General features: G+C 39.0%; 1 protein-coding gene across 1 annotated transcript in view; it reads right to left on the reverse strand.

Annotated features, from left to right (window-relative positions):
• Window positions 1-12,401, reverse strand: part of TTC3 (tetratricopeptide repeat domain 3) — a 116,756-nt gene that overhangs the window by 59,430 nt on the left and 44,925 nt on the right. The window contains 4 exon segments of the mRNA XM_010834830.1: window positions 2,149-2,269; window positions 4,972-5,084; window positions 7,171-7,251; window positions 7,985-8,119. Of these exon segments, the coding sequence (XP_010833132.1) occupies window positions 2,149-2,269; window positions 4,972-5,084; window positions 7,171-7,251; window positions 7,985-8,119 (450 nt within the window).

A 12,401-nucleotide genomic window follows, 5' to 3' on the forward strand; every position in this document is an offset into this window, starting at 1 on the left:
TCAAACCTCATTTTACAATACATACCTCTTAAAAACCTCCTTTAAGCATTCAGAGGCGCCTAATGAGGTAGAATTAGCCTTAGGACTCCACTTTCTGCCCAGGGTCACTTCACCTGGGACATCCTCCCACCCCTACTGACATTCCTCCTCCTCCCTGAACCCCGGAACTTGTGCTTGCCCATCCCCTGAAGAGTTACACCACTGCCACCGAAGTCCCCGACACTCATGCCAGGCTTCCCAGGATGGTTCACTGTTATCAATATCAATAGTTCCAATGCCTCCATCCCAGTCCAGAATAAAGAGAGGAAAATCCAACAGTCCCTCTGTTTTATTTCTTATAACAGTTTTGTTCATATATAATTCATGTACCATACAATTCATGCACTTAAAGTGTATAGTTCAGTGGTTTGTTAGTATATTCAGAGTCATGTAACCATCACCACAGCCTAAATTTAAAACATTTTCACCACTCAACAAGAAATCCCATACCCATGAGTAACCCCTCATCTTTCCTCAGTCCCCTATCCCCTGACAACCACTAATATACTATCTGCCTTCAAATATAGATTTTCCTATTGTGAGCACTTCATTGGAGGTCCAGTTGTTAACACTCTGTGTGATTCCATTGCAGGGGGCACAGGTTCGATCCCTGGTTGGGCAACTAAGATCCCACATGCTACATGGTGTAGCCCCCAAAGAAAAAAGTCCTACTGTGGAGATTTCAGATAAACAGAATCACACAGTATCTGGCATTTCATACCTGGATTCTTTCACTCAGTGTAACATTTTCAAGGTTCATCTATGTTGTAGCATGTATCATTACTTCAATCCTTTTTATGGCCAAATGTGTTACATGGATACACCACATTTTATTTAACCATTCATCAGCTAATAGCCTTTGAGTTCTTTCCACTTTTTGACTATTTTTAATAATGCTACTATGAACATTTATGTTTAAGTTTTCGGGAGAACTTATGTGTTCCTGTCTCTGAGTATATTTAGGACTGAAACTGCTCAGCCATTTGGTAACTCTATCTTTAACCAATGAAGAACTGCCAGATTGTTTTCCAAAGCAGCTCCACCATTTTAAATTTTATAGCAATGTATGGGGGTTCTGATTTCTCCACATCCTTGCGAACACTTGTATTGTCTTTTTGATTACAGCCACCCTAATGGGTGTGAAATGGTACCCTGTTCTCATTTGCATTTCTCTGATGGCTAATTGTTGAAAACACTTTGCACATTTATCATCTATTTATACAAGCTGTTGGCAGATACTCCTATGCAGATCTTTCAGCTACTTTTAGAGTAAGAGTTGATGCCTGTGCTTGTAAAAGCTTTAGTTAAAAGCAAGTTCTGAGTATACATCAGGGCTCACCACAAGTTACAGCCTATCCCAGTCAAGTTACATGATTTAGTCTTTCTAGAACTGGCAAAGCACCCCATGATTCTGGATATGAGACCAATTTATACTTATTAGGTCTTCAGTGTCAATAACTACAGAAATTATAAGGAAATAATCATGTGAAATCCTTCTCTAAGTACAACCAGCACACAACAGTGCACTCTAGCCAGAATGCCTGGATTCAAGTCCCAGCTCCACCATTTCCGAGCTGTTTAATCTTGAACTCATCACTGCGGCTGCTGCCAAGTCACTTCAGTCATGTCCGACTCTGTGCAACCCTACAGATGGCAGCCCACCAGGCTCCCCCGTCCCCGGGATTCTCCAGGCAAGAACACTGGAGTGGGTTGCCATTTCCTTCTCCAGTGCATGAAAGTGAAAAGTGAAAGGAAGTTGCTCAGTTGTGTCCGACTCTTAGCGACCCCAGGCAAGAGTACTGGAGTGGGGTGCCATTGCCTTCTCCGGAACTCATCACTAAATCTGTCTAAACATAATCTTCCTCATCTGTCAAATGGGAATAATCACAGTGCTCATCACATAGGGTTGCTAGAAGAGGTACAGGTAATAATAAATGGAAGGTGTATGATTAGCAAATAGGAAATACCAAATAAATGTTGGTGACTCCACCAGTTTTTAAAGGGGAAATGAAGGAGCTGAGGACAGAGTGTCATCTTATACCTGAGTCAAGAGCACAGGAGTGCAGATGAGCTTTTATGGTTAGTAAGAAGCTCTACAGAAATAATTACCTTTATCTTCCCTGGCTGAGTCTCCTCAATAACCACATTACTTGTGGGCCAAGTTAACACTCCAGGAAGACGACAGATCAAGGTTCTTGCTTTCTCAAAATGATTAAGAGCTTCTAAAAATCTAAAGTCAGAATTACGAAGAAGGTATTAAAGATGAGACATGAATTTCCACTCCCCACAAGGCACAGAGATTTCAAGCTTACCAGGAAGAGTACATTTGACAAATCACTGCACAGAAATATTCATGGTAACCCATATTTTCTTCAAAAAACCAAGACATTATCACTCTTTGCTACAAAAGTAATATAAATTAAACACAAATGTACCAGGACACTGGTTTTACTATGGTAGGTGCACACTAGTTTTAAGCTGTAATTTATTTTTTAAAGTTTTCCACAATTAACACAGAAAATTGAACAAATTTGGTTGTTCCATTTTTATTTAATTTACTAATCTAATTAAAGGAGGTCCTTGTAGTGCAACATCATAGGTCCTCTTCAACTAATTAATCATAAACGGGGAAATTTTTTTTTAACTTGATTCATTTAAAATGGCTATAATAAAATCTCTCTGCTATAAAACTGTTAAAGAGCTTGTGTATTCTGGACATCTTTCTTCAGCTATAAAGCAGTTGATTATTTTAACACAACAAATGTGTATGTAAACTTGTTTTACTATAAATGTGATATGTTTTAGTGCCAATTTACAGTTAAAAAAAAATACCAATAGATTCCCAAAGTTCATTCAACCAAAGAATATTAGAATAATGAATTATAAGGTTCTCCCAGTCTCTATTCTTCTTGTTAGACTACAGAAGCAAAAGGTTTCCTGTTCTTCAATCTTGAAACCATCTTCCAATTGAAGAAGTCATTTTTACCTTTGCACAGATGACTTCACCTACAGAAAAGCTAGACCACCATCCACCGTAAGACGGTTATAAACAGCAAGACTTTAAACCAGAGACTACACATTACAACAGCAAAAATCCAGCTAGCTTATTGGTCACTGGATGCCGAACTGTATTATTTTGAAATTAAAATTTAAAAGCCTTTCCACAACATTGTAAATCAATTATACTTCAATAAAATTTTTAAAAATTTTAAATGACTTTCAAAATGGTAAAAGACTTCTTCACTTATCACAACCTCCATGATGTTACATATTTGTTATTTTCCTAGATCTAGTGAATATGTACATGTGGTCACTGCATTAAACGGGTGTGTCCTAAACAACTTATGCTAAACCTTCAAATTAATTGCATTTGTTATTACCGTGGAGATGACTGCAAAATCCTCACTACCTCTGATTCTTTATCAGTTTCAGAATCAGTCCTTCCAATGAATATTCAGGGTTGAATTTTCCTTTAGGATTGACTGGTTTGATCTCCTCACCGTCCAAGGGACTCTCAAGGGTCTTCTCCAGAACAATTCAAAAGCATCAATTCTTCGGCACTCAGCCTTCTTTACAGTCCAACTCTTGGATCCATGCATGACTACTGGAAAAATCATAGCTTTGACTATACGGACCTTTGTCAGCAAAGTGTCTTTGCTTAATACACTGTCTAGGTTGTCATAGGTCTCCTTTCAAGGTGCAAGCATCTTTTAATTTCATGGTTGCAGTCACCGTCTGCAGTGATTTTGGAGCCTAAGAAAATAAAATCTGTCACTGCTTTCACTTTTCCCCTTCTATTTGCCATGAAGTGATGGGACTGGATGCCACGACCTTCCTTAGTTTTTTTTAAAAGTTGAGCTTTAAGCCAGCTTTCTCACTCTCCTCTTTCACCCTCATTAAGAGGCTCTTTAGTTCCTCTTCATTTTCTGCCATTAAGAGTGGTATCATCTGCATATCTGAGATTGTTGATATTTCTCCCAGCAGTCTTGATTCCAGCTTGTGATTTATCCAGCCTGGCATTTCGCATGATGTACTCTGTATGTAGATTGAAGGCAGGAGGAAAAGGAGACGACAGAGGAGGAGATGGTTGGATGGCATCACCAACTCGATGGACTTGAGTTTGAGCAAGCTCCGGTAGTTGGTGATGGACAGGGAGGCCTGGCGTGCCGCAGTCCATGGGGTAGCAAAGAGTTGGACACGACTGAGGGATTAAACTGAACTGACTCTGCAGGTAAGTTATATAAACAGGGTGACAAAAATACAGCCTTGTCATACTCCTTTCCCAATTTTGAACCAGTCAGCTGTTTCATGTAAGGTTCTAACTGTTTTTTATTGACCTGCACATAGGTTTCTCAGGAGACAGGTAAGGTGATGTGGTATTTCCATCTTTAAAGAATTTCCCACGGTTTGTTGTGATTCACACAGTCAAAGGTTTTCAAGTAATCAGTGAAGGAGAAGTAGAATACTGGAGTGGTTTGCCATTCCCTCCTCCAGTGGACCACATTTTGTCAGAACTCTTAACTATGATCTGTCCTTGTTGTCCTTGGGTGACCCTGCACAGCATGGCTCATAGCTTCACTGAGTAAACAAGCCCCTTCACCACAACAAGGCTGTGATCCATGAAGGGGTAATGTAAACCATTAATTTATATCAATTCAGTCACAATTTATAAATGACATACACCAAAACATACAATATAAAACTTCTTGTGGCACATTATTAATGAGTTTCTTATTAGATTCAAAATTAGAAAGCACTAGTAACTGAATTGTTGACTTTAATAATTAATATTGAAATGCCAGTCCTCAAAGTAAACACAATTATCACAGTATGTAGAAGATGTCAAAATCATTCCAGAACAGGGATCATCATCCCATGAGACTTCAAATGAGTTGCCAGCCTAGAGCATAATGTAGTGTAGCTTCCACTAACCTGTTTTTTTTCAAATACACTTTTCCAATTCCACAGTAGGCCAAGCAATCAAGCCCCTCATTGGGGTAGTGTTCAATCATCCTCTTGAACTGGTTTTCAGCTTCAGATAACTCCTTCAGCAGCAATGAGAACAGTGATCACTTACACAGAAAGAAACGCTGAGAACAGATTTTACCTGAAGGTTGATTCTTTTTGTGTGATATTAAAAACAACTGTATACCCAAAAATTTCTATGGCAAAATTACACCTTCTGCATTTCATTTTCTTAGCAATTACATAAAATATGGCCATATGGATACTCAGACACAGAACCAAAATGATCCAGCTCTGGAATGAGAAGTTGGCACTGAACACAGGCAATGCACCAAATGAGCATTTACTAACACACACACAGGATCCAGTGTGTGCTGGCTAAAAAAGGCATAAGCTCATGGCAAAAAGACTGATATGGATGCAAAGGTACTATAACATGCATCCTAGTAAGCACTGCTCCCTTAGAGTCACAGGAATTCCAATAGTGTTGCCACAATGTTTTGTGACATAAGACAAATGCTGTGTCTTAAAAACAGCTATTTAGTAAAAATTGAGAACTTAAAATACATTCTTTTGACAATTCTCAACAGTGGAAGCCTCTGGGCTTTGAATGAATTTTGTTTTGGAAAAAATCCAAAAGATATTTAGCTCAAAGTAATAACTGGCTGTCACTCCATTGTGGGTGATAAAGGAAATGTCACTACAGAATGGAGTTAATAAGAAGCTCTGAAGCCAGTTCTAAAGGAGGCATTCCAAAGCAAGGGCTTCTCTGGAGTAAATACATCAATTCCTTCTGGAGATACTCTGATTGATGAAATTCTTTTAAATGTCTATCATTCATTTAAGTTCTATCACTCTTTTTTTTTTAATCAAAATTAAACCAAAGTAAGTTAAAAATGTAATAAACTATTTCTTCAATTCTGATGAAGCAAAATATTATATTTATTATTACTCTGTTGAGAACATGTCGTTCTGGCTTCAAAAATCTACCAGAAAACAGAGTCAGAGAGTCCCTAATGGAAGACATGAATCTGCCACATCAGGACAAGGGAAGCAGCCTGTCGTGGGGAAAACGACCCTCAGGCTCTGTGGACCACTCAGAGAGTGAACCTCATTAGGTAGCTGTTAGGGTTAAGCCTCATCTAGCCTAGGAAGCTTGGAACCTAAGTTGGTACACAGGGTAACTCCTACCTGAGGTTAATTATAGAACCATTTCTACTTTTTTTCAAAAATCCAACACCATGGAAAGCGGAGTATGACGCTGGGAGGTGCAGGTATGTAAGCTTTCCCGGAGCACACTAAAGGACCATGAGTCATGGACACCCGTGCTCACACCCGTACCCTGACTGCATGCTGTTATGGGAAGCCTGAACTCTGGGAAATAACAGAATACCCCAGATACTTGCTATCCAGAACTAAGAGCTATTAATATTAGCATTTTAAGTATGTTTTTAAAAATAAAACAGGATAACACAAAGCTGAACTCTCCTTTTTTAACCTCCCGAGTCCAACTCCTTTCTTCGATCACTAAATGCAACCATTATCTTAAACTTGATATATAAGGCTAGTTCATGTATTTTTTTTTTCTTTTACAAGATGCAGGTAGCCATAAACAATATATACTTCGCCCTGTAAATATTCCAAATTGTACAGAAGTGGTATCACATTGTTTACTACATTTCCAACTTGCCTTTTTCCCTCGATGTATTTCCAAAATCTATCATGACACATCAGGTCCTTTACTTTTTATATGAATAAAAAGTAGCTTCCCATTGGTGACCTGGCATAACTTTTTTCTAATGGAAATACAAACTAAATTTTCTTTTAAAAAAAATACCACAAACTAAATTAAATTTAGGCATTTCAGAAAAAATTATCGCTTCTCAGCCTTTTGGCCAAGATCAAGTGTAGAAAAAATTATCAAGAAAGTACACAGACAGCACTCCCTAAACTTACTGTGCTAATCATCGCATGATTTACATCAGTCAGATCATTATGCTGTACACCTTAAAATTATACAAAGCTGTATGTCAATTATCTCAGTAAAACTGGAAGAGAAAAAAAGTACTCAGAAGGAAATAAGCCAAGAGGGGAAAACTATTCTAACATACCTTCTAAAGTTAATGGCGTATTTTAACAGTCTATTATCACTGTTATAAGTCTTACCTCGGGCTGTCCTATTCCAAGGAGTGAAATGGCAAGTCCGTAGACTACTAACACGTAGTTAATCATGGCCAGGTTCAATTGCTGTCAATAAAAATCCTCTTGTTAAATATCTGAACATAATTCTGCCCAATTTATACCATATTAATATGATAACCACAACAGTAAAAGAAGTGTAAACAATCTAATTGCTATTGGGTCAAGGCCAAACAGAATTAGAAAACATATTTTGCAAAGATATGCAATTATATTGCTATGAAGTGTTTAAAACACAGAACCCCTGTATCACAATTACTTGAACATGGTTCACAGTAGAAAAATTGGTATCATATTCTTCTGCATAAAAATGGGAAAAGTAATAGACTACATTCTTGGGTTAGCCATAAAGTCCATTTGGGTTTTGCCATACCATCTTATGAAAAACTCAAACAAACTTTTAGGGCCAACTCAGTATTTGCTTTCTCAAAACCCCACAAAAACTATTTACCTAGCCAATACTCTCTTTGTAGATGAAAAGACATGACTAAAGTGAGTCCAAATCCTTGATTTTGTACTCTAATAAAGAGAAAAGGCCAAGATCTCTAACGAACACCAACTATAGAGCAATGAGAGTTTAAACCCAGGTTGTATAGCTAGGGCAACCATAGAGGCTCAATCAGAGCATTATCTGCTTCTCACAACCTGGAGTGGGTTCAGCCAATCTCAGAATGGTCTAAGATACAGTAAAACAACGAAACCAACCAAAGTTTTGGTTCTCGTCTACATTCCTCTGAAATGCGTCAGCACTGATAAACAAATCACCTGGAGGTGATTTTACCTTTATTTTTTGAGGATCTAAACCGTTGAGCAACTCTGTGAAGGCTTGGGCGGCGCTGCGGCAGCGCTGCTCCAGCAAGGCCGTGTAGCCATCCTGAATTAAACTTCTCAGCATTTTCATTATATTAGCAAAATCCTGCAAAAAGAAATTCTATTTCAGTAGTCTAGAGCTATGCATGTTTAGTCTAAAACATAAGATGCCAAAGTTCATCATTAAGCAGTTATACCTTATAACTGATCATAAAATATGCAAAACTAACCTTTATGCATTATAGTCCTTTTTCAGCATACCACCATTAAAGCAGAAATTAAAACATACAGCTTCACATCTTAATTCCAACGTTTCCAGTGCTGCCCATGACAGGAAAGGGTGGTTCACTTTCTAATACTAAGCCGTGTTCTCTTTACCAGACTAGACAGACAGTGTTTGGAAGTTTTAACAGCACAAATGGAGAACATTAGCCATCATTTAAGTAAGTATATTATTTGGCTGAGACTTGAACAATTAGACAAGTAAGAACAAGCAATCAATTTACGGGTCACTATCAGATTTCAACAACTGCCCTCATGTCCTGAAACAAACCCTAATTCTCAGCAAGAAATGGCTACTTTTAATCAGTAGCTCTATTCCCGCCTAACATGTACTTGAATATAATTAGAATTATTGGGAGAGATATAAATACTAGGTTAAATGCAAAGGGAAGAGCAAAAAAAAAAAAATGCTATAATGCATCCTGAAATAAAGCAAGAAAAACTTTATAATCTGAATATACATGAGCATATACATTATAATCTGAATTCAGATTTCAGTTACATGGCAATAGCTATAGGCCAGAAAAGTTGTATGAAGACTGGAGAAATAAGACTACAGGCTAAACTTACATCTCCTCACGTCTTGACATACATGTGTACGCCATTCACTGGAGCATAAAATGCAAATATGTGCATGACATTCCTCACTGTCTAACAATGAGGATCCAAAACACACAGAGGGAAAAACAGTCTGGTCACAAACAAAGCTGCTGCTGCTAAGTCACTTCAGTTGTGTCCGACTCTGTGCGACCCTACAGACGGCAGCCCACCAGGCTCCCCCATCCCTGGGATTCTCCAGGCAAGAACACTGGAGTGGGTTGCCATTTTCTTCTCCAATGCATGAAAGTGAAAAGTGAAAGTGAAGTCGCTCAGTTGTGCCCGACTCTTAGCGACCCCATGGACTGCAGCCCACCAGGCTCCTCCATCCATGGGATTTTCCAGGCAAGAATACTGGAGTGAGTTGCCATTGCCTTCTCTGACAAACAAAGCTACCTATTGCTTTTTGTCCAATGAATCAAAGTTTAAGAGAATTTTACCCCTGAATACACATAGAAAACAGCAGGTCTCACATAAACTTAGTGTTTGCAATACAGTATGTAAATAGCTCAACAACAGCCATATTTATGTTATAATAAGAATTTTAACACTTACAGAAGATAATGTGCTATCTGCACACATACTAGTTTATTAGCCTTGAATGAACTAATTCCATTCCATCTTTCATTCTAGAAAACAGATGCATTTGCCTTATGTTTCCATTGGAAATTAACCCTCTCAATACAAGTTAGTGGTCTGTACTGAAAGCTCCATGAGTGGGCTGAACGGCACTGCCAGGCCTCGGCATACACAGGGGCCTAAGTAAAAGTGTGTTAAACAAATGAAGGCTCAAAAATAACTATCATTTTTATTTAAGCAATCTTTTGTCTTTACAAACTGTCTTTAATATTTAAGTCCCTCAGTCTTTAGGATCAGTAAACTCAAAATAAAGTGACAATTTAAACACTATTAGAAATTCTAAAAATGCTTTCACACAACTAATTAGAAAGCTGTTGAAACTAATTAGGAAACATTAAAAATGCTTGAAACTTGCTTCATTCCAACAGACCTTAAAAAGAAATGTCATATATACCTAAAATAGATAAAAGAATTTTTAAATGACTGACATATGGAAATAAGTATTGTGTTCCATGTTAATATTCATTTGGGGGGGATTTAAATCCAGTATTTTATTTTAGAAGAAACAGACCTATATTTACATAGAGCACTGAATTGTCAAAGCAGACTTCTATGAATCACATTTAACCAAAACAAACAACTTTTCACCAAAAATAAGTCTATAGGTATTCAATGACTGGAATAGTGACTAATTATGATTGGTTCTGGAAATTCTGGATTCTGTTGTTGTTCAGTCGTGTCTGACTCTTTGCGACCCCATGGACTACAGCACACCAGGCTTTCCTGTCTTTCACCATTTCCTGGGGTTTGCTTACACTCTTATCCATCGAGTCAGTGATGCCATCCAACCATCTCATCCTCTGTTGTCCCCTTCTCCTCCCTCCTACCTTCAATCTTTCCCAGCATCAGGGTCTTTTCCAAGGAGTCAGCTCTCGCATCAGATGGCCACAGTATTGGAGCTTCAGCTTCAACATCAGTCCTTCCAATGAAGATTTAGGGTTGATTTCCTTTAGGATGGACTGGTTTGATGTTCTTGCAGTCCAGGGGACTCTCAAGAGTCTTCTCCAACACCACAGTTTAAAAGCATCAATTCTTCAGCGCCCAGCCTTTTTCACAGTCCAGCTCTCACATCCATACATGACTACTGGAAAAACCATAGCATTGACTAGACGGACCTTTGTCAGCAAAGTAATGTCTCTACCTTCTAACATGCTGTCCAGGTTTGTCACAGCTTTTCTTCCAAGGAGCAAGTGTCTTTTAAATTTCATGGCTGCACTTACTGTCTGCAGTGATTGTGGAGCCCAGGAAAATATAGGTTGGTCACTGTTTCCATTGTTTCCCCATCTATTTGACATGAATTGATAGGACCAGTAGTGATGGGACCAGGGCTTCCCTAGTGGCTCAGACAGTAAAGTGCCTGCCTGCAATGCAGGAGACGCAGGTTCCACTGCTGGGTCGGAAAGATCCCCTGGAGAAGGAAATGGCAACCCACTCCAGTATTCTTGCTGGGAAAATCCCATGGATGGAGAAGCCTGGCGGGCTACAGTCCACAGGGTTGGAAAGAGTCGGATACAACTGAGTGACTTCACTTTCTCTTTGAAATAAGTAATGGATAGTGTTAAGTCCACCAACTTTGTTCTTTTGATGGGACCAGATGCCATGATCTTTGTTTTTCTGAATGTTGAATTTTAAGCCAGTTTTTTCACTTTCCTCTTTCACCTTCAACAAGAGGTCTTTAGTTCCTTGTTGCTTTCTGCCATAAGGGTGGTATTATCTGAATATATGAGGTTATTGATATCTCTCCAGGCAATCTTGATTTCAGCTTAAGCTTCATCCAGCCCGGCATTTCGCATGATGTACTCTGCTCATAAGTTAAATAAGCAGGGTGACAATATACAGCCTTGACGTACTTCTTTCCCAATTATGAACCAGTCCATCATTCCATGTCTGGTTCTAACTGTTGCTTCTTGACCTGCATACAGATTTCTCAGGAGGCAGGTAAGGTGGTCTGGTGTTCTCATCTCTTTAAGAATTTTCCACAATTTGTTGTAATCCACAGATTCTGTTAAAGTTTCTATTTCTTTCTGAGTGAGTTTTTATAAGCTGGATTTTTCTAGACATTTGTCTATTTCATCTATATACATTTTCAAATTTCTTGGTATAATGTTCATAATAGTATTTTGATATAGTAATTGTAATATTAAAGAGTCTGTAAGTAATGTACCTTTTCCATTCTTGAAACTGCTTTATTGTATCTTCTTTGATCAGTCCATGTGTGCTCAGTCCTTTCCAACTCTTTGTGGCCCCAGGGAATTTTCCAGGCAAGACTACTGGAGTGAGTTGCCATTTTCTTCTCCAGAGGATCTTCCCAACCCAGAAACAGAACCTAAGTCTCTTGCATCTCCTACATTGGCAGGCAGATTCTTTACCACTAGCATCACCTGAGAAACCCATCAGTGTCCACTGCTGTTGTTCAGTTGCTCAGTCATGTCCAACTCTTTGTGACCCCATGGACTGCAGCATGCCAGGCTTCCCTGTCCATCACCAACTCCTGGAGTTTACTCAAACTCATGTCCACTGAGTCAGTGATGCCATTCAACCATCTCATCCTCTGTCACCCCCTTCTCCTGCCTTCAATCTTTCCCAGCATCAGGGTGTTTTCTGATGAATCCGCTCTTCACATCAGGTGGCTTAAGTATTGGAGATTCAGCATCAAGTCCTTCCAATGAATATTTAGGGTTGATTTCCTTTAGGATTGACTGGTTTGACCTCCTTGCAGTCCAAGGGACTCTCAAGAGTCTTCTCCAACACCACAGTTTAGTTTCCATGCTGCTGCTGCTAAGTCGCTTCAGTCGTGTCCAACTCTGTGCGACCCCATAGACAGCAGCCCACCAGGCTCCCCCGTCCCTGGGATTCTCCAGGCAAGAACA

Source organism: Bison bison, unplaced genomic scaffold (assembly GCF_000754665.1).
Source record: "Bison bison bison isolate TAMUID 2011002044 unplaced genomic scaffold, Bison_UMD1.0 scf7180017864037, whole genome shotgun sequence".
Classification (NCBI taxonomy): Eukaryota; Metazoa; Chordata; class Mammalia; order Artiodactyla; family Bovidae; genus Bison; species Bison bison.